At 45.5% G+C, this 23,952-nt stretch overlaps 1 protein-coding gene across 3 annotated transcripts in view; it reads right to left on the bottom strand.

Moving 5' to 3' along the window:
- The window catches only part of SYBU (syntabulin), a 104,998-nt gene that overhangs the window by 8,718 nt on the left and 72,328 nt on the right, over positions 1-23,952 (bottom strand). For all 3 annotated transcript variants that reach the window (XM_081111311.1, XM_081111309.1, XM_081111310.1), the window contains one exon: positions 2,951-3,053. In XM_081111311.1, coding sequence (XP_080967437.1) covers positions 2,951-3,053 — 103 coding nt within the window. The remainder of the gene's footprint in view (positions 1-2,950; positions 3,054-23,952) is intronic.

The raw sequence follows: 23,952 nt of genomic DNA on the forward strand, positions 1-23,952 counted from the left end.
CGTGGCTGTGAATAGGCAAACCCAATGCTACCCCTCCTCAGCCCACCTAACCTCCCTGGTTTGGTGAACAAGAATGAAGTCCACAGGGGATAGAACTCTGCTGACCCCACCCCAGGCCTGCAAGCATGAGTAGGAAAAATGCGAAGTGAGAGACAGGGAGACGTGAAGATGGAAACCTCAGGAGAGGCATTTTGTCATGTCAGCTCTAGCAAATTGGAATGGTCATCACCACCATAATCAGCACCACCACCATCAGCAACAGCAGCAGGAGGTAGATGCCATTATTACCCCATTTTCCAGGAGAGGAAACTGAGGCTCAGGGCTCTGGGTCATGCACCTAATAAACAGTGGAGGCTGAACTCAGGTCTGACTCCAAATCCCAAGCCCTTCTTTTCTTCTCGCTTCCATCTGCCCCTGATCAGATAGGGTTTTAGTTTAAGGAAGAGAATACCTCAGATACATCAGCAGAGTTGGCCTTCTATAAGAGATCATTTGCAAATCTCTAATGTGTTGTTTTTAAAATCACCTATCAAAACTATTCTCCCCAACTCCACCTTGTCCCTCATTCCTCTCACCCCACTTTTGCCAATGTTCCTGCCATGCTTTCTCCCAGGAGCTAATTCTCCACAGAGAAAATTCCTTTCTAACAGGAGGAATGAGCCAATTAAATAGATCACAAGCTATTACAGAATTTGGCATGGATACTGGACCATTTACAGGAGTTGCCCTCAATGTGTGGATCACAAAGACTACGTGAAATGCTGAGCTATTCCATCATAGAAATCTACTCATGGTGCTGTGCCTGGGTCAGATTAAAAAAAAGTGAGAGCCCTGACTGGTGTGGCTCAGTTAGTGGGAGTGTTGTCCTGTACACTGAAAGGATACAGGTTCGATTCCTAATCAGGGCACATACCTGGGTTGCAGGTTCAATTCCCCAGTCACTGTTCATTCTCTCTCTCTCTCTCTCTCTCTCTCTCTCTCTCTCTCTCTCTCTCTCTCTCTCTCGTTTCTTCCTCTCTCTTTCCCTCCCTCCCTTCCTCCTTCCCTCCCTTCCTTTTTCTCTAAAACCAATAAGCATGTCCTGGGGTCAGGATTTAAAAAAAAGTGAGGATAATGGATAGAACATTTCCAGCTTCATTTTTCCATCTACTAAACATACATCTGATTTGCACATAGATTTAGCTATTTTATGTTTATCATATCAGTTTTTAACCACTTAGAGATATCATGGATTCCAGACTAGCATATTTTCTCTAAGTCACTCAGCATTACTGGCATTACCTTGAAATTTAACCACAAATACAAATTCCTTTGAAAGGCTTAACAAATTTGGCTTCTTCTTCAGGACATTTGTTTTTCCTTTTGCCTCTCTGCTCTTTGATACCTGTACCATGGGTATGGGCTAATTTCTTGAATGGGTTAGATAAATGGGTTATTTTCAGAGCAAGCCACATCTGACTTATACAGAGAACGTTTATATGCACCGTCCTGTGATCTCAGAGGCACTTTATTTCCAAAACAGATGGTGTTTGGGAACAGAATGACTGCTTTTTCGTGTGGACTTCACTCTTTTGTTACAGGTTTGTCTGGCTTCAGCTTTGTTTTCAATAAACTCTACACTGTGCGTCTCAGGTCCCTCTGTAAACATCAGCCCAAGCTGCGGCTTCCCCAAGAGGAATGGAACTATTCTCTTGCTGACTCCTGGAAATGCAAGGTTTTAGAAATGGGACAGCTTTCTTCCAGGAACGGACCTTAAAACATCGTGTAGTCCAACCTCTTTTGTACACATTTGGACACTGTGGCCCAGGAGAGCCAAGTGACAGCCCCAAAGTCTAGAGACAAATCACCCCCAAGTGCCTTGTGGCTCATCCGTCGCTTTGTTCAGGTCTCTGCTCAGAGCTCACCTCATCGCCGAGGTCTCCCAGAACCCCTCTATCTGGAACACACCACACACCCCATTACTCTCCCATAGCCTTTCCCTGCATGTTTTAAAAGTAATTATATCACTTATGCATTTATTGTCTCTCTTTCCCTGCTAGAATGAATATAATTTTCATGGCAATTTGTTTACTGCCCTATCTCCAGAACCTGTCTCACAGTAGATGCTCAACAAATACTTGTAGGATAAGTCACTGATGGTGGCAGAGAATCCCTGTCCTCCTCATGTGAAGAGGCTCCCATGTCCCCTGGTCTTCTCCCCTCAATCCAAGCAGCATCCATGGCGAACCCTGTTGATGCTTCCCGTGCTCCAGGCACTGAGCCCACACTTTACCTCTATCAGCCAATCTAATCCTAACAATGAACCTTATGAGGTGGGTATGACTATAGCCCTATTTTACAGACGAGGTGACTGAGGCTTAGAGGTGCTAAGCAACTTGCTCGGGGCCACACAGCCTGTAGGTGAAGCTGCTGTTCAAACCAAGGTGTAGCCTGACCCCAGAGCCCACACACTTAGCTATTTTGCTCTTTTGCCCCTTTCTGTGGTGGCCACTCATGCCTATGAACGTCATACTTCCCTCACCCTTTCCCCACGTAAATATTGTGATGCCCACATGGTCATTATGCTTCTTGCACAAAAAGAAAGAAAGGGAAGCTCAGCTGGAAGAAAGAAAGGGTGAATTCATAATCTAGATTCATGAGGGGAGGCGGGTGGAAACTGGAAGGCCAGCTGGGTACCCAGGTGAGTACACAGGTGAGTGAGGGAGAGAAAGCGGGTTGGACCCAGAGCCAAGGCCTGGATGAGAGATGACAGAGGCCACACCACGTGACCACAGGAGGACAGGTAGGGAAAACCACCCATTTCTAATCACTAAAACACAAACAAAAATCACTCACTGACCAGTAAGATATGACTGGACAGTCATCTGGGCGGCTCTATAGAAGCATCAAGTCCAGGTGAGTCACCTGTGCAAAGGGGCTTAATAATCACAGAGCAGGAGACAGTGCCTACTTGCGTGAGAAAGAGGAGCGCTTGCTTCCCGCGGCAGACATGTGGACCTCAGGAGCGGAAATGCTGCCCGTGCTGCTCGAGGAGCTAAAATCGGCTTCACTACCTGCAAAACAACAGGGGGGAGAGGCATGAGGGGAAGGAAACCCAGGACGCAGACGCGCTGGCCAGCTCCCGGCCCCCTGGGGCCCCTGGCGCCCTGCCCTGCCTTTGCTCTCTAACTCCGCACGTGCCAAGATTCCAGAGCTCCCAGCCCCTGGGCTGTCTTCCCCGAAGCAGCCAAGAGAAGGCGCACACAGGAGGACATGGTTTCACAAGCACAGCTTGGAGGCACAGGAGGCTGGCTGACTGCAGATGCCCGGCGTCCAGCAGACTACCAACAGCGACCCACGTGGGGGAGAAACGTGCGCCCGCCCTGTGAGTCACAGGCCCTCTGAGCCTCATCCACGTGCCGGCCCAAACTGTAAGCAACACGAACAGCGTGCTCCTCAGTCCCATAGTTCTTCCGAGAGTTTATCTTTGGGCTTTTGTAGTCAGCTAGCCTAGCCACACTTGCATTTGGCACTTCGGGGTCTGGAGATAATCAACCAGTTAGAAGCGGTCAGGAAGCAAGCCTGGGCTCCAGATAAGTGCTGGAACCGTGCTATCGGCTTATTGCCTTTCTCTGACTGCGGCTGCAGGTTTGCTATAAAACAGAACCTTAACGAAAAACAGGCATTGAGTGCTTCCAAACAGAACGAAAAAAGTTCACAGTGACGGAACCTCTGAATTACAGGAAAATTGGAAAATGTAGGTGTTTTTTTTGGGGGGGAGGGGGGTGGTGGTGGTGGAAGGATTGTTCATTAGCTTAGGAAGATCGCATTGTATCTTGAGTATAGACTAGAGTCTGGTGTATCATTAGGAGTGTGGTAGAATAATTAATATGGATCCCATCTCCAACAACAACAAATACGTGGTTCTGAAATTGTAATGAAAATATTCCAGGGCTTGCCTGGGGAAGTGGAGGGGAGGAGAAGAGAGAGGCGAGAGAGAATAAGTGGGAAGAAGAAAGAGATGAAATAAAAGATGAAATTCCATTTGCTTTCAGGAAGCAAACCTAGGTGTACAAGTTATTTGACCTTGTCTCTCAACTCCTACAACACAACTCCTGACTCTCTGGTCTAGAACCCAGGGCCAGCTCACATTAGTGAGTTGAGGAAAAAATGAATAATTTAAATCCCCTGAGTTTCTAACAGGCAGTGAACAATGATTATAATAAAAACGACGTTGTGAGTGCCTAGCAGGTTCCAGGCCCTGAACGAGATGCTTTCTACTCTTTATATTTTTGACAACTTTGTAAGGCAGGCATTCATCTCACTGTTCTGCAGTTGAGGAGACCAAGGCTGATTTGTACGAGGTTTGTGAGTGACAAAGCCTGCCCAAATCCTCGTGCTACTTGTATGAACCATGCTGCATCCTTAGCAAGGCAGCGGGGAATGCGGGGACACAGGAGAGTTCTACCATCTCGCTAACTGGCAAGATGAGCCATATGTGCAAGATGTGGCCAGATTGGCCCACTGCTGAGCAGATCCTGTCGCTGACGGGTTGTATTACTAGTAGATTTGCTAGAGGGGAAGGTAAGCAACAGCAAGGAGAGAGATCCCTCCCCCGGCTGCCAGCACCTCTCAGGAAGTCCGGCCTCTTCTGGGAAAAAGATCAAGAATGATCTCTGAGCACAGGAGACAGTAGTGAATTTCACCTCCCAGCAGAGTTCTGGGAGGATTAGGCTGGCAATTTATCAAGATGGGACAGGCCAGGCCTTCTGGATTTCAGAGACTTTATCTAATGATAAATTGAACTCCAGAAGCTCCCCGAACCTAATTAGTTGCCTCTGAGAAATGCACTGGCTAAACTCGTATTTTAGTCTCAAGGATGCACGATTGGTCGTGGTACCCAGGAACACACTAGTCTGGACACTCTCCTTCAACCAGCTTTGCATACTAGTAAATGACCAGGTTGGTTATTAAATCATAAAGGCAGAAGATTTTCAAAAAGAGATACTGTGTGCCCGGCTGGCATGGCTCAGTGGTTAAGTATCGACCTATGAACCAGGCGGTCACGGTTCGATTCCTGGTCAGGGCACATGCCCGGGGTTGCAGGCTCAGTCCCCAGTGTGGAAATTCTACAAGAGAAACAGACAATTGCTGAAAATCCACTGTTTCCTCATGATGCCTTTGATCCGTGGTAATTAAGCTCTCTGAACTGGAGGGACACTTCATTGCTACAGGAACTAAATAATTGACTCTTACGTATTTGCAGGCCCTAATGTCACCGTGTTCCTGTACTTTTTGAACTTATCTTCTGCACATATGAAAGAGATTAGAAGGCTCATTCAGGGTACCCAATAGATGCATTCAGGACTATCTGAATAATATAAAAGTGGAAAAAATATGTTACTTCTCAACTATTTCAGTTTATGATTTGCAAAATTATAACTATTTCCAGTTTGGTTAATGCAATGTAAAGTCAATGCACTCTATTTAAGGCAGTGGTTCTCAACCTTCTGGGCCTTTACATACAGTTCCTCATGTTGTAACCCAACCATAAAATTATTTTCGTTGCTACTTCATAACTGTAATGTTGCTACTGTTACGAATTATAATGTAAATATCTGATATACAGGATGGTCTTAGGCGACCCCTGTGAAAGGGTTGTTCGACCCCCAAAGGGGTTGCGACCCACAGGTTGAGAACCGCTGATTTAAGGGCTACACAGAAAAGTCAATTTTACTACATCACCTGATGTACTTTCCTCATTTGCTAAGGATGATAACTGAAGAGGAAGGTTGGAGACCTGATCCCCCCTCCCCCAATTTATCTATTAGCTGGCAACACAGACAAAAGGAAGGAGAGGCACTCTTTACTCATTTCCTTTAAACAGTGAATGCAACGAGGTTATTGTTGTGGATGCTGTAGTCCATTGCTCTTTTGGTGCTGAAATCATACAAAGGGAGTACCTAACCTAAAAATACGGGCCCTGAGCCAGACAGGGCCTCTCTGTGCCTCAGTTTCTCTATTGTGAAATTGAGATGATAATCATAGCACCTGCCTCATAGGGACAGTGCAAGCGATGCATATATTCATATAACCTGCTCTCCACTGTAAGCTTTCAATAAATGTTAGCTGTTATTACTCTGAAGACGTTAAAAAGACAATGTTTACTATACTATACGTTTCCTTTATAGATAATTTAGAAAATAGCAATGGTCCAGAGGGGAACATGTAGTCTATAATTCCACTACCAAAAAAAAACCCAACTATAATCTTTTGACATATAACTCTTTAGAATGCAGACTTAATACACTATCACGTAACCTAATTGTCTTTCTTTCAATATGTGAATATCTTGAAAGCAGACCACATTTTGTTTCATTAGATCAACGACTATGGAGGCTATTTCCAGTTTTCCTCCTATTGGTAACAAACGCTATGTGCCAGAAACCATGCTAAGCATCTACCACAGGTTAAGTCATTTCTTTCTTGTGATAGCACAGACCCTATGAGGTCTGGACATGTACAAGGCAGAGAAGTTGAATGACAAAGAAACAGTGACACAACTAATAAGAAGTAGAGGCAAGATTGGGACCCAGGCCATCTGACCCCAGGGTCCACATTCTTAAACATAGGCCTAACGTCAACGGGTATCCTTGGGCATATGAATTTATATCCTTGTCTACTTAGTTCTTTAATTCCCAAAGGTAGAATTTTTAAGCCAAAGAGTATGCTCAATTTCAACACTTTTAATATTTCAATATCATTAAATATGAAAGCTTTTAATCTTTTAATATGTAAGGTGTGCCCCCATCTGCCTGTGTGCAGACACCCAACTGGGAATCTCTGATGTCACAGGGAATGCTTGGACAAAGCACGGGAAATAAGATTTGGCCACTGAGGAGTCAAGCTTGAAAAGCGGAAGGGAATTTAAAATATGCATATCTAAGTCATCCTCATCAATACTGTCTTTGTTCCTTATCAATACTGTCTTGGATCAGCTGCTGCGGTTGGCAGAGCAGGATTCCAGGACTGCACAGGCAGGATGAACTTGACCTTTCAGATACGGTGTGGTGCCAGTCCTGATGCCTGAGCACCTGCAGGTGAAGGCCTCTTCCAGCTACAAGCGACGCTCGCTGGCCTCCAGAAATCCTGGTGGTTTTTCGTTTGGTAGTCTTGCTAGATTCTATTTTTCTTTTTAAAATATATTTTATTGATTTTTTACAGAGAGGAAGGGAGAGGGATAGAGAGTTAGAAACATCCATGAGAGAGAAGCATCGATCAGCGGCCTCCTGCACACCCCCTACTGGGGATGTGCCTACAACCAAGGTACATGCCCTTGACCGGAATCGAACCTGGGACTCTTCGGTCCCCAGGCCGACGCTCTATCCAGTGAGCCAAACGGGCTAGGGCTGCTAGATTCTATTGAGAAGCATTACTTTATTCATAACGCCAGGACACTAAGCATTCTCTGCATGTGATGGGGAGGCTGGGAATTAGAGAAGGAAAAATGCAAACAAAAAGAATATGTGCAAAAACGGATCACCAGACTTATTTTTAAAAACCACGACCTGTGATGTGGTCTCTCAGGATGTTATTATTTTTTGCCTGCTTTTAGGATAATGTGCAGTCCTCATACATCAGAACATCATTGGCCTCTGAGGACAGCAATCCTGACGTCTGCAGAGTTGTATTAAGTCATTCTAAACCAGAGCTTGACACAATCCCAAACCTTCCTTCATCCTTAGGGTGTCACCACAAAGCTATCAAATTAATTCAGGCTGGCCACCTATATCCCCATCTCAAATAGAGGCAGCAAATTAAAAAAGAAAAAAGAAAAACAAAACCAGTCCCTCATCCCTTCATCCTCTCATCCCCACACAGAGATACACAGATCTTTTATTTAAAGCTCTCCAGGGAGGAGAGATGAGCCATTTTCACTGAAGCCAAGCAGAGCTATTAGGGAGCAGCTGGGGCAGTGGACAGATGTAATTATAGAAGACACTATAAAAGAAGCTGCTCTATAAAGTGAATTCAGTAGGACTGACTTTTAGCTGCAAAGCTTTGGGGGGGGGGGGGGCGGGCAGGGGGCAGCCAAGGAATCCAAAAAATCCTTCCCAGAGGACTTTTGTTTTAGATTTTGCAAACTATTCCTTGAACCTTCTAGTGGTGTTTATCTCAGAAAGGGAATATTTTTTTATATGTTTTTATTGATTTCAGAGAGAGGAAGGGAGAGGGAGAGAAGGACAGAAACATCAAGGATGAGAGGGAATCATTCATTGGCTGCCTCCTGCACTCCCCCTACAGGGGATCGAGCCCACAACCTGGGCATGTGCCCTGACCAGGAATAGAACTGTGATCTCCTGGTTCATGGGTTGATGCTCAACCACTGAGCCACACCTGCCAGGCAGAAAGGGAATATTTGATCAAAATGTCAATCAGTTGATTGGAAAAATACATAAAAGTACTGTTGCATTTCAAAACAGAAGTCTTCCTGAAAAATTTTAAGTATCATTTCCATTTATATCATAATTTCAAAAAAGATTTGTCTTCATTCTGATTGATGTGCAATGATTAGAGCTGCCATAAACACATATACACACACATTTAAAAACAAAAAGTTCAAATTTAAAGTATTTAGAAGTGAATAATTTTGTACTGATAAATCTACATAAAATAAAATTACTTATAGGAAAATAGCAGTCAAAATCAAATAATAAATTTAAAGACATTATTTGCAACATACGACAGATAAAAAGCTAATTCACCAAAGCTCATACAAATTTGAAGAAAAAGAACAGAAAAATGAGCAAAGGACATGAACAGACGGATGACAGGACAATAGAGGGGAAAAAATGAGCAATATACCTGAAAAGCCATACAATTTCACAGATAACATTAAAATGGAAATGGAAATGAGACTTCTTTCATCTGATTGGCAAAAACGTAAAAAGTCAAAGCTTGCTAATAGTGGTTTTGTGAAGGGTTTGGGGAAACCCTTTGGTAAGGGTTAGTGAGAATATGAATGAAACAGCACACACAAAAGAAAACCGTACTGCTAGGGATTTATCCTGCATAGAAGCACCCAAAAAGACAATGTAATTATCTACCAGTAAGGACTCTAGTCATGAAAAGGAGTGGCACGCACCTGTGCGTGCTGAAGTGGAACGGTCGGAAAATCGCTTATTAGTTAAGAAAACATGATGCTAATTAGTGACTGTGGCATGTCTGCTTTTGTGTAAACAACCCTTCAAGTAATACATAACCTGGAGGGATTAAAAAAGATTTGATAATAGGGCTCCCCTTGGCAAGGGGACAGCAGGGATACAGAGACTCTTGTTTTCATTTTATATCTTTTTGGAACCATTTGGCTTTTCTAACCACGTGCACTTACTCTTATTATAAAAATTATAACCAGGGGCCCAGTGCAATTATGGGCAATTAGTTTTGTCTTTTTTTCTCTTTTTAAAAAATATATTTTATTGATTTTTTACAGAGAGGAAGGGAGTGGGATAGAGAGTTAGAAACATCGATGAGAGAGAAACAGAAACATCGATCAGCTGCCTCCTGCACACCCCCTACTGGGGATGGATGTGCCCCGCAACCAAGGTACATGCCCTTGACCAGAATCAAACCCAGGACCCTTCAGTCGGCAAGCCAACACTCTATCCACTGAGCCAAACCAGTCAGGGCTGTCTTTTTTTCTTAAAAAAAAAACACCCCAAACCCCACATTTCTTAAAAGAAAATTATTTTATAATAAAAGGAACTACACCATGTAATGTAATATTAAGAGGGATTTGGAGTCAATCTGCCTGGGTTTGGATCATGGAACTTTTCTCTATAGAGCCTTGAGTAAGCTATTTACTTTCTCTCTGCCTTAATTTCCTCACCTGTAAAATGGGTGAAAATGTTCATAGTAAGTCCTACTCCAGGATGGTGGAACCTAGGTGAAACATTAAAAAAACTAGAACAGTGCCTGGAATATAGCTAACACTCAACATATGTTAGCTTTTATTATCCCATAGCTAAAACTATGGGCACAGTGGCTATAGAGCTAGAAGGGGGCTTTTCAAACATCGTCCCCTTAATAAGCCCCACAGTGGGAAGTGCCTTATTCCACTTAAGTCACACATTTCATAAACACTCTTTAAAAAGGTGGTTTTTCCCTCAGCCATTCTCCTCCAAAATCTCTGGAGTTGCCCTGGGGTTAGAACCCTGCCTTCAGAGAGCCCCAAGGAAAATGCACACAGGTTTACAACAACTTCATCTTCGCAGAGGCCAGTCCCCTGCACAAGTAGCTTGGAAGGTCTGAGAAAGGGAGGGAAAGATCGTGGGAGAGGACGGACAAGCAGGCCAACAGGGCCAAGGCCAGCTCCACCTAGCTCACTCCTTTGTCTTGCGCTGGCTCAGCCACCTGTCCTGGCAGAGACACAGGCAATCCACCTGCAGACCAGGAAAACAGGTGATAAAGAGGTTGTACAGGGCTGCACACAGGAAGGGGGAGGAAGTGGACATCTGTGCCCAGGGCGAGAGTTTACGGATTTCCTAGAGGGACCCAGGATACATTTAGTCCCCTCTGCTTCACCACCAGGGCATTGGCCAACCTTAGTAGAGCACAGGGAAGGAGAAAGGGTGCCGTCTGGCTTTGTGAATGATCACCCAACTTCCCTGGGCCTGCTCCCTCCATTAGTAATAAATAAATAGTAAGAGGTGGCCCTGTCTACTTACCAGAGATGGCCAAGAGGAGAATGCTGGAGAAGAGATCAGTCAGTTCAACCAGCGAGCCACTCAGATGCCTTGCACTACTCAGCATTGCCAGAAGGAGGCGCCAGCCTGCAGATTCACACCCACAAAGTCCATCTAAAGAAGGTGCCCCAAAGCCCAGCTCTACCTCTCACTAGTTAATGTGTTCTTGGCCAAGTGTTTTTAAGTTCTCTAAGCCTTAGTTTCCTCATTTATGAATTAATGTATACACACACATATGTATTTTTAAAGAAACATCAATGTCAGAGAGACACATCAATTGGTTGCCTCCTGCATTTGTGGGCCGATGCTCTAACCACTGAGCAACTGGCCAGGACAGGAATGTGCATTTTTAATAATTTCCATAGATGGTTGTGAAGCAAGTGACCATGGACCAGGCTGTGAGGAGGAGCACTCCAAAGATAAGAGCACCTGGCATCTCTCCCCAGGTCTGGTCAGATTACAAGGGCTCTCCTCAGCGGGAAGTGGAAAGTGAGTGAGCAGCGGCTAAGGCAGACAGGCGACCAAGAAGAAGCGTGAATTTACAGACAAAGTGCCCAGGAGCGAAGAATTTCGTTTCTAGAATGACCTGGCTCCTCACAGCTCCCGGGAACACCTACGTGGCCTACACGCATTTTCAGGGGATTGGAAGGGAGATGGGGGCCCAGAGAAGGCGCAGGCTGTCCCAGTCGGGGCAGTTCCAGCCACATTCATGCACACACACGCTGGTTTGTAAAGCTTTGGGAGACTTCGCACTTCATCCATGGTTTGAAGTCCTCCCAATCCTGTTTGAAAGAGGAGGGGCCAGCTAGTTTGAAGTTGGGGGGTGTCAAACACTATCTGTTAGAAAGGAATACCTCACAATCCAGCATGCGTTCCATTTGGGTTATCCATCAGCCCTGACCTGCTGCCTTTGGTGGGTTGTGTCCACGGCTGATGTGCTAAATGGCACCAAAGGAACCAGACGGGCCTGATCGTCTCCCACATTGGACCAGCATCGGGCACAAGCCCTTCAATACGTCAGCCAGAAGGCAGCCCTCTCCCCCACCGCCCTCCACTGAGCTGCTCTGGGAAGGGTGCCATCCACAGCGTCCATGAACTTCATCCGCATTGATTAGTTGAGGGATCTGCTAATAACAAAAGCAAAGCCTCCCTGCAGAATTTTCCAGACTCCCCCATGTTCTTCCTCCCTGATTTCTTGCTGAATGTACTGCACGTGCTGAATTTCTTCGCCTTTAAAAAGCTAGCCCGAGAGCCTACGGCTTCTATTTAAAGAGAAGTGTTTATCCGGTGTCTACCAAAATGAGGTGCCCGCCCTTCGTGTCTGGCAGGAAAACCTAAATCAGGGAAAAGCAGCAGTCGAGGTGCGGTGGTGGGGTCGAAGCAGGGGTGTCATTGTGGGGGGTGTTAACAGGAGGAGGGAGGCGATGGCGGGGTGGGAGAGAGAAATGGAGGCTGAGATGCCACCGACACTGAGAAGTCAGGGCAGGGCTAGGACCTGTCTGTGGCTTTAAGTACAGAACATGAGCGAGAAGGAAAGCAAGGGGTCCCCTTTGACGTCACCCCAGTGTCCACTCTCCTCAGTGAGGTGGTGCCGTCTGCAAGCAGTTCGAGACCATGAATGGAATAAAACACCCGCTTGCTAGGGAAAAGATGACACAATTTACAACTCGCCGCGGAGACATGTAACCAGGGCTCGAACACATTTTGTAAAACCTCACTTCTGTCCTTCAGTACAGCTTTTTTATTATAGTTGACAGCATTTCAGATGTCCCCCCATTCCTTCCCATTTGCCCCCCTCCATCCAGCCTCTGCCTTCCCCCCCTGCCCCCAACAGGCCTTCACCACACTACTGTCTGTGTCCATGGGCAATGCATATATGCATATACATTCTTTGGTGAATCTCTTCCCATCCCCCCACTTCTCCCCCCTCTGAGATCTGTCAGTCTGTTCCATACAACCATGCCTCTGGACTTATTTTCTTTGTCAGTTTATTTTGCCCCTTAGATTCCATATATAAGTGAGATCATGTGATATTGGTTTTGATTGGCTTATGTTGCTTTAAGTACAGCTTTTAAAATTGACTCTAAGACCTGTAATACTCTCGACTGCTTCTCCTCATCCCGTCCCATCAGCCTCGGGACACATGCTGCAGAACTGCTCTCCACACCCAGCCTCCTTCCCACCCTTGGCAGCAGCACCAGGTGCCACAGTCCACGGTCTCCACGGAAGTCGGGGCCACTGCTGCTCACTCCCTTGGCTTTCCCAGCAGCACTCACCTTGACCTTCACTCCTTGTAACCGTCTGCCAGCAGCGTCACATCGCTGGACCTTGTCAGCACTCGGCCATGCTCCGTTCTCATATCTGACATCCTTTCGCCACCCATCACAAAAACCGGGACACTGACACTAACTCACGTCTGCCTCCCTCATCCTGCTCACCAGGTCCTTGCCTTCATTTTTACAAAAAAAATGGTCACATCTATATGTATTCCTAAAACATAGGTTTGTTTTCTGTTTTTGTTTTTTTTTTTTAATATAAACCCAGATGAGTTGGGTTTATTTCAGTTGCTCATCTAGCTAGATTTCCCATTCTGATCAACATCTATTTGCATTCCCAGAGGCAGGAGTCTCCGTGAGAGGACAATGAAGAGGGCGAGCCCGCTGTTACATAATGTTTTCTGTAGGCAAAAACCACCGCTCTGTGGGCCGTTTGTCCTTGTACCCCTCTCCCTCTCATTGTTATGGACAATCAACTGTTCAAAGTGAAACCAGGACCTCTGGGTTAAGCTACCCCAATTTTAGGACCCAACATGCCTGGTGACCCTTCGTCCCAGGGTTGTTCGGACCCTGGGTGGCCCTAAAAGATCAGGAATTACCGGTTGGGTTTGGCTTGGGTCACTCCACGGCCCTTCCCCTTGGTCTGGGCAGTGAGACCAGCTGACCCAGAGTCACCACATTACACACAGAACCTCACTGAGGGGAAAACACCCTTGTCCCAGGGTGAGGAGGACAGGGGACAGGGAGCTGCGTCCTGTCCTATGAGGATGTGCTGGTGCTTAATGCAGCCAGGACGTGGTTAAGTTCCCAGCTCTAATGCCAAACTCTGCACCTCGGTCACGAGGAAGGGAAACACCCGAGTGTTAGAACAGGCCCCCTGTTTCAGAGAGAAACTGCTCTGCCTTAGAAAGGCGAAAGCCAAAGTCAATAGTTCTGTCTTTTGATTGGCATCTTAAGCACCTAGGTCTTAGATCTGATGTTTGCTGCTTTAGAACATCCTGTGAATTTAAATAACTAAGTCTGTGGAGCTGGTTGGGCAATTATGGAGTAGATTTTAAACCATCCTCTGCCTCTACGCCCACCAGTCATCGTCCCATTCCTCTAAGACAGTGGTTCTCAAAGTGGGTTCCAAAGGAGCAGCCATTGGTCTCACCTGGGAACATGTTACAGATTTAGGTTCTCAGACCCCACCCGACCTATGGAGTCAGCAACTCAGAGGCCAGGTGGGGCCCAGTCATCTGGGTTGAACGAACCCTTCAGGTGTCTAAAGGTTGAGAACCACTTGCTCTAAGACCCCCTCCCATAGCAGCTTCCTGAATGGCTGCCTCTGAGAAACAGAGCAGCAGGCTTGACCTCGATTTACAACAGAAATATCACAATAATAAATGTGTCAAAACGTGCCTTCCACACTAAGACCGCACACCTGCATAGAGCTCCAGAGTTGGGAAATTTCTGTTTTCCCCACAAGTGTGTGCCTTTGCAGAGGGGTTGCTGGACCCTTTGAAAATTCACTCACAGTCTGCAAAAGGGGTCTTAACAAGATGACCACCACCCCGCCCTGCTCTGCATCACATACCAGGATGCAAATAGTTAGTGAGCACCGACCACACTAGCAAGGAGACTGCTCGTATTTTTTTTTTGGCACATTAACCCTTGAGGCTGAGCCATTCACCCACAATTGAACAAGCATTTTCAACAGAGATAATAGGATTGAATCTTCATTCGAAAATGAAAAGTTAACACATTGTGAATACACCTAAAGGAAGTAAGCATTGCTATTTTAAAACATCTAACAGAAAGGGGGTTTTCAGAGTGCTGTCTGAGGACCTGGACTATTTGCTGAAAATACAGATTCCTAACTCCTACCCCAGATCTGCTGACTGCAATTTCCCCCAGTGATTCCCGTAAGGGACATTTTTACACATTGCTCAGGTGAGCTTTCTCACACACCGAAGTTGGGGAACAGCTAAAATACATAGCTCTGGCTTTCCATATTTAACTATGAATCCAGGCACCTGCTCCATTCCGTCTGTTCAGTAACTCCGTGATCTGGCTGCTCCCTCCCAGGCTGAACGCTGCACCCCAGGCCCTCATCCTTTCTCGCCCGGAATTCTGAAACAGCCACACACTGTGTCCCAGCTGCTCCATGGCCCCGAGCCCTTCACCTTCCACTCTGCTCCGTAGCGTAAATCTCATTAGGTGATTCCCTTGCAGGAAACCCTTTTACAGCAGCCGGTGTCCTTAAGATAAAGCCCCAACTCCACAGCACGATTCACAGGCCCTTTTTGATCTCTTCTGCAGCCTCCCCCGCCCCCACCCCCCCGCCCCCGGCCTTGTCTCTGCAGTGCCCCAGCCCGTGGAACCATCACCTTTGCCTGAAGGCGGCACCTCGCTCTCTAGATTCCCAGATTTCACACACGCTGTTCCCTGGACTATTTCCTGTCTCTCTGGGCCAGGCTAACTACTACCTGTTCTTCAGGTCACAGGTGAGCCTCCACCTTTAACTCCTTCATGCTCTGACCTCACCCACAATGTAACAAGCATGTATGACACTGCCCTGCCATGTGTTTGCAATGTCCCAGCACACCGGTGTCAGCTCCTTGAGGGACACTGCATCCAAGTGTCTAATGCAGCATTTAGCACACAGTAGGTACTGTCACCTTAAAAGATTTCAAAGCACTACAGGTTCCTCCACTCTTGGCACTCAGCAATGGCTTCAGGGAAGGCTCTCTACTGACTTACCTCCCTCTGTTCTTCCCTTTCTGTTGGGGTGACAGACTAGTGTTGTGACAAATAGGATAAGTATTCCCTCCACTCCCACCTCCATCCCATATGCCCAAGTTGCTTAATACTCAAGTTTTCAGCCCAAAATTTAACATGCAAAAACCTGCAGCCTGGAAAGACCTCTGTCTTGTTTATCACTGTATGCCCCAAAGCTAGTGCCTGGCGCAGAGGAGACTCAGAAGAATATTTATTGAGTGAGGAAAGAAAGAGTACTGGGAAAAAATCACAGATATGTTTGTGGAAATAGCACAAACATATTTTTGAAACGTTGCAAAGGAAGGAGGCAGGCTGGAAGTGGATAAAAGCATGCAGGGTATCCAAGGAGAGAAAAAGATAAATTCCTGTCCAGTAAAATTATAGAAGAGGTCCCTCTATAAGGCAAGTAGGAGCAGCCAGAGTTCAGTGACGACCAATTCTCACTTCCTTTTCCGACAGAGTTAGGATTGCGGGCTAATGAACGGCACACGTGGAACTCGGGAGGCACTCAGTCAAAACACTTAGGATTGTCTGATGAACAAGGCTGGCACGCGCCCGGGATGACAGCACAGTTCAGCACCCGAAGGGTGTAGACTAATGGATTGCCTGTCACCCTCCAGGGAAATCTCTAGTAACGTGTCACCTGGCTCCGTCCTTGCCCTTATCCTACTTAACATGCTTTATTAATGACATGAATGAAAACAGGGGAGGCACGGTGCTGACGGCAGCCTACCTTACACAAGCCTCGAAGGCACAACCCACACAACGAATGACGGCGTCAGACACTAATGCGACTAGACACCGTGTACTGAAACCCACACCTGTCAAGAACTCTCCACCGGCTATTTCCTCTAATCCTTCCTCTCAAAGACATGCAGGGCACAGACGAGGAATGGAGGTTCTGAGTGGTGATGAGATGTGCCCCAAATCACAGAACGAGTAAACAGCAGAGCTGGCTTGTCTGACTCCCAGAGTCTGCTTTCTTCTCTGCCCACTCTGCTTGGTACCTCATGATCAGAATTCACCAAGATCTGAGAACTGGAAACCAAGATGATACTCATGATGCTCAATTTAGTCCATTTCAAAGATGTGTTCAACCTTGCATGCGTGAAGGCACTGGGTCACGGAGAAGTGGAGTTCTGATGCTCAAGGCTCCTTTTAGGAGGTGAACTATGGAAACTAAAACAACTAGGACATGCGGCAGGACCTGAGGAGTATAATACAGACAGCGGGCACTGAGGGAACACAAGGAGGAAGACCAAGTGTTGTGGGTGCGGAAGAGGGCAGACCTTAGGTGAAAGGGGTGACATGAGCGAAACATGGAGGATAAAAAACACACAGGGGATAATTAGAATATATCGAATCCCTTGTTTAGCTGGTATATAGTGATCAGATGAGAAAATGCAGCCAAAATGGTGCATTATACCCAGAGAATTGAAGAATGTGAATGCTACACCCACACAACTGCATGGGAGCATGGGACACTAAGCTAAGGGCATTTACTCTGCAGGCAAGAGGGAACCATGGCAAGATTTGAAGAGGGTGATGATATGAACAGAGGGATGCTTTGTGGACATACTAAGGCAGCTAACCTGGAGGAGGGGCTGGAAGCTGGAAACAAGGCAGGTGGGCATTACAGTTAGGAAATGGGTTGTGCAGAAAGGGGGGAGCCCAGACCTTTGAGTCCCTATCCACATAGTTCTTAGGTTTACAATTTTAACTGCACAGGTTCAAAATCATTTAAAACCCCAGGTGAACAAAAGGATTTAAAACAGTATAAGCATAAAGTAAGTTAAACATTAAGAAACACCTCACCTCATGTTATATACTTGATGGCAGGGCTGACACAGAAAAGAAAAATTGAATGAAGATATGTTTTTAGTACAAAGAGCAGAAAAACAAAACAGGAATTATCCCTATGAAATGAAAGAGGGGGAAAAGCCTCTCTCATATTGCCTGAGGACTATGTGAAAAATTGAATAATCTAGTCACAATGGCTTGAGATACTCCAAGATCCATGCTAGATTTACCACTGTGCAGTCAATCTTTAATGCAAATATTTTTTTATCTGCAAGCACAAACATCCATGAAATGAAACAAATAAGCTGGGTAAATTCTGGCAATTTTGGCATCTATACCGAGTGTTCAAACAAAAGCCCATGGAGACATGGAAGGCCTGGTGGTGTCTGTTTTAATTCAGACACGTGTTCAAGGAGCTAACACGAGCATCGGGGATAATGAAGTCATATGAAAATGCTTCCAGGAGCAGGCCTGGCAGCACAACAGAGAATTCTGGATCAGGGGATGGGCTTGCAGGAAAACAGGTGCAAGGCAGGTGGAACAGCTCCCACCCTCCTGGCCTGGGGCACCTGTTCAAGGCCCAGGGAGCCTAGCGCAGGCCCAGGGAGGTGCCACTGTGGCCTTGGGAGCTGGGTACCTGCTGGGGAGAGACAAGGAATTCTGCAAACCAGCTGAGCTCCCAGCACCAAGCACCCGAATTTCACCTCCCTCCATTGTTGATCAATTGAAAACTCTTCGTATTCTCAAGCTTCTGAACACAATGTTTCTGAATGTCCCCTGAAAGAGTTGGCTGGGAATTCTTGTGTGGTTTGTAGCAGGTGAAAAGAATGGCGCACACCCATGGTGAGACTGTGCTCGGCACACACATTATGCCCGAGTTGCCATGGGCTTACTAAGGGAATGTTCCCCAGGATCTCAACTCCAAGTGGCATCTGGCCCGGAGCCCTGCTTCCCAGGCCAACCCTTTGCTTGTCCAGCTGCTCTCCCCGCCCCCCAAACACGTCAACTTTTAAGTCCAAGTGCACTCAGTCTTCTCTCCACCTTCCAATGTTCTCCGAAAAGCCCCAACAGAACGGAAAAGCAACGCAGACCATGACCAAAAAAAAAAAAATAAGGCCGCTCTCTTTAGGAGCACTGGGCGGGTTGCATGGCGGTGAAATGGAGAGAAGTCGAAATGGTAGTTTGGAAATACCCCCACACAATGAGACAGCACCTGGCTGCTTTCGGTAGCCTACACCTATAGGCACCCCGACAAGATGAAACTAACAAGGCTCAGAGTGAGCAAATCCACTGAAGGTGAATTCCAATATCGCCTGAGCATGTAGAATCATGTAGAATCTCAAAAATATCTTCTAGGCTCTCGGGCATACCCATTAATTCACGAATGTCTAGCGCACACCTATTACGTTTTAGGCACCGTGCTAATTATGGAAAACACAAGGCAAAGACAACACAGCTCCATGTTTAAATTTTACATTGTGTTCCCACTTATTTTTAGTGACACAGAACCTAAGGTTGTAGAATGATGTTTAAGTGCAAAGAAATGATACAACGCACATTTCAATACAGTGGTCACCTCTGGGCGGCGGCGGGGGGGGGGGGGGGGCAGGGGCGAGGTGGGGCAGAAGGGAGATCGAGAATAGGATCTGGGCGAATCCACAGACAGGTGGTAATTCTTAGGGTGGAAGGTGGGGCACAGTGTTTGCTTTATTATACCGCATACTTTACATATATAATCATTTTTGTGCATATATATATATATATATTTAAAAAAGAAATCAGAGGAACATCAAAAACTAGTTTTAAATAAAAGAAATAAAAGGAGAGGAAGAGAGAGAAGGGGAGGGAGGGAGAAAGAGGGCACGCATGATCCATGTCCTAGAGGGACTCACATCCTAGTAGAGAAAAGTCACCCGAAAGGGAGTTTTTAAATATAACATGGCAGCCATAAAAAAATAATTTTGAAAGCTCTAAGGGCATAGCACTTAAGTTAACAGCAATGGCATGCTAAGTTGAGATCCCCAAGTGTCTTTTCACTTAAAAACCTGGTTTTACCCTTTTTAAGTGTTGGCACAGCATTACTTCCTCTGGATGGCTTCCCAGACCCCCGGATCTGGGTTCCACGGTCCTCATCTGTGCATGCGTCGGACCCTGCAGGTGCCACAGAAACATACCACACAGGGACAGGGAGCCCCTGGTGTACTGTGGCGTGGCTCACTGCCAGGCACAAGATATTTGGTGAAAAAACAAATGAGTAGCATTACTGGGTTCAGTTCTATTAAATCAGGGGTCCTCAAACTACGGCCCGCGGGCCACATGCAAATACAAATTTGTATTTGTTCCTGTTTTGTTTTTTTACTTCAAAATAAGATATGTGCAGTGTGCATAGGAATTTGTTCATAGTTTTGTTTTTTGTTTTTTTAACTATAGTCCGGCCCTCCAACGGTCTGAAGGACAGTGAACTGGCCCCCTGTTTAAAAAGTTTGAGGACCCCTGTATTAAATGATGGCTGAGACTTCGGAGGAAAGGAAGGGGGGAGATGCTAAGTTGGAGAATCCCATCCAAAACTCAAGAATGCCCCAGCTTAGCACAGAGGAACCTCTTTTCCGTCCCTGGTCGGCTGGGCTTGGCAGGACACCGGACGACAGGGCACCGCCTGCAGGCCCTAAACCTTGCTCTGTATGCACTAGCACTGCTCAGCCCGTGGCTTCCCTTCTTCCTTCCCTTCTTCCACCAACCAGGAGGGTAAAGCATTGGATGTCGGGCAGTAACCCAGTATCAGGTTCAGGCACAGCCTCTCTAGAACAGTCAGGCCCGCCAGTCGCCTTGGCAGAGAAATCAGATCTTGCTGGCAGAGCCTGCCTATCTCAGCCACGGGGATGAGGACAAGAAGCCAAAGACTCGGGAAGATCCAGTTTCTCTGAATAACGCTGCCACCACCCAAGACAAGGGGCCCCCTTCCCTTCGAAGCTGCCTTGAACGAACACCCTCTGATGACAAGGAACTCAGCAAACAGATTGGTTAACTGAGAGCTCGAGAGGATATGCCCCACAGTCCAGGACAACAGCACTCAGCACCCAACAAACATGTGACAAACGAGCACCATCAGACCATGTGCCTGTATGACAGCAAGTGGGGCTTGATTTTGGTCAAAGATCCGTAGAGTACAGATAAAAGGTCCCCACGACAGTGGGATATTGCTAACAATTTAACGTTAACCTTGAAACAAGGCTAATTTTATTCTAAGTACATTATCTGAGTGATATTGCATTTGAAATCATGTTTAGCAAAATATATTTAGTACTTATGGACATACATTGATTACAAGTTCCCAGCCTCTAGAGACCTCATTTTATTTATTTATTTAATTGAATTTATTGGAGTGACCTCCTATATAATAAAAGCCTAATATGCAAATTGTCCCCTCGACTGGGAGTTCACCTGGGAGTTCAACCAGGGGACAGAGCCGGCAGCCACTAGGGACCCTACCTGTGCATGAATTTCATGCACTGGGCCTCTAGTTAGTTAATAAAATTCTATAGGTTTCAGGTGTATAATTCTAAAATACATCATCTGTATATTGTACTGGGTGTGCACCATCCCAAGTCAAATCTCCTTCCATCAGCATTTACCCTCCTTCCCCCTCTTCTACCTCCTCCCACTTCCTTACCCTCTAATAATAAAGACCTTGCTTTAAATCACATCCTACAAATGTCCTTCCTGTTTCCATTCAAGCGAGTTGGTATAATCCTTGCTGCACATGCCCCATTCTTGCCAGGGCAAGCAGATGGAAGGAAGAGAATATGCCAGAAAGAAGAAATGGGAGATGAAAATGACATGGAAGTAAAAATAAAGCTACAAAATATAATCTGGATCGACTCTTCATGCGTTTGAAAGTCAGCTCTGGCAGGCTCTGCACATATGGCGTTAGTTTTATACTTTTCTTGGCTCAGATGTCACACAGGATTAGTGCAAAAGGAAAAAACCCCAGCATGGGGCCCATTTTTATACAGATTAATCAATCATTTCCCATCTCTTCCTCTCCCAGCATTCCCCAAACTTCAACTTAATGAAACTGCTCTCTTTTCAAAGTATGTCATTACTGCATGCGGAACGGAAATCCTTTCAGGAAAGGAAGGAAGCTTAAAGTTTGAACCCAGATTTTTAATTGCCACATTTTTAATTTGTTACAAGTATTACCTGACTTATGGTATGTGGCCTAGTCTTTTTTATCTTGCATATCCATTGTGGTGTCCTACATATCTATTGTGTTATGGCAGCAAAATTAATTGGCAAACCTTCATTCTGTAAGTGCACAGTGACTTAGCAACATCATATAGCCACACATTTGAAAAGAGAAAACTAATTGTATGGCTCACATTTTGTTACCTACATTTTCATGGACATCGAATGCCATCATTTCCATCAGGATGCTAAGCACTTAGTTAGAAGGTTCTTAGTAAGTATTTGATAGGAAATTTGATAGGCTGAATGGAACCAAACCAAAAAACTGTTGAAGCTATGAGGGACAGTCTCCCTTGACTACAAGGCATTGTAAAATGATAACACATACAGTAATCATAATACAATAGCAGCTAATACTTACTGTATACCATGTGCCCTTAAGTCATTGAATTTTCTTTTTTTTTTTTGAGTCATTGAATTTTCAAAGTAGCTTTTGTCATAGGTACCATCATTATTCCACTCTATAGATGAGGAAACAGTTTTAGAGAAGAGTTCAGGTATTTTGAGGTTGAAAAAAAGTCCTTACCTATGTGGGTTTTCAGAGAGAGACATACTGAGAAAGGGAAATGGGGCTGTGTAAATACTAATGCGGTGAAAAACTTTGGTTAAATGTCATCCACGTGGTGTCCATGTCTCCAAAACCATGGTATCTACAGAGTTTGCCATGTACCCTTGTTCATCTGCTGGATGGAAATTATGTCTATAAAATATTAAGGCAAGGCAATGACCTAAAACTTGGCCCCAATGACGAAGTCAGAGCCAGAGCAGTCGTCAATCATTACAAACCGGGTGGTAGCTTTTCACCATTTTAGGCAATTAAAATTGAGCCATGACCAACAGTTGGAAAAAATGACGTCACACTGGTTGCTCTTTGCCTAAATGGTCATGAGTACAGAAAATAAAAGAAATTTACAACCTCGCACAATACTCATTTATAGGATCAAAATAAATCTATCTTATACCAAGAGTACTTGGTTTGCTTTTTGTTTAGAGCTGCCAGATGCCAGCTATCTACTATGGACGTCTAAAAATCTAAATTTTACACAATATTAAAGTTACTGAACTGGAGTTGGGGTTACCATAGGTATAGTCTTCCTGCTGCTTCTACTAATTAGTTTTAACACCACAGGCATTAATCATTTGCCCAGCAGAGGAGAATCACTTTAAGATGACTCATGTGTTTTACAACATTGAAAACCCAACCCTTTCAGCTCTTAAAATGTACAGTAAAGAGGAAGTGTTAGATCAAACCAGTTAATAAAAGGAAAACTCTTCCACATCCCAGTTCCATGGACACGAAGAGTTTCAGAATTTCTACTGGATGCCACATGGGAAAAGTAAGTTAAAACTTCAGAGAGATGTGCTCTGAATAATTTCCACGGTGAACTGGCTGTCATGGTCACACAAATAGGCTCTCTCTTGAGAATACATGCATCGCGTCTCAGCCTACACCGAGGCCCACTGCAAACTCTGTGCAGTGCCAATTAGCATTAATTGTGGCTGTGTTCATCCATTCCCCGCACACCACTGGGCAAGGCCAGGCTCTGCATTTACAAATTCAGCAGGCAAGACTCAGGATTAGAAGAGCGTGCTAAAATGTAAGCATTCATGGTCACTGGTCTTTTTTTTGGCTTCAAATCATACAAACAGACCCACCTATGACAAGGGCTATTGAGAACAATATACGTGTGTATTTTTAATAGTTTATAGCAATAGACTCTGCATTCAGAATCTGTGAAAGGCAGAGTTGAACCATTTGTTTTTAGACTATGATTTTAGCCTACCCCAACGAACTTTACACACACACATACACAAAGAGCATATCCTCTGTGATCCCAATATAATTATTTACTTACTGTGACTAATGCTACTTACTTAAAAGGTAAGCTCCGTAGACTTTCATGGCAAACACTGCCTCTGCAAACAGCCTTCCACCACAGGCTGGGTGTGTCCTGTGCAGAAATACAGTGTGTGCAGCTCATCTCTTAGTGGAGTACAGTCTCGGAGTAGGGTATCCATGGAGACCGAGCCTCCTACATGTGCAGGGCAAGGAAGTTACTCTGCTGGGCACCATAGCAACAGGAGGCAGAGGGAATGCCAGCCAATCAGGGAAGAGCACGGGAGCTTCTCCCTGGTGACTGCAGCAT

The sequence above is a fragment of the Myotis nattereri genome (assembly GCF_964212035.1).
Source record: "Myotis nattereri genome assembly, chromosome: 17".
Classification (NCBI taxonomy): Eukaryota; Metazoa; Chordata; class Mammalia; order Chiroptera; family Vespertilionidae; genus Myotis; species Myotis nattereri.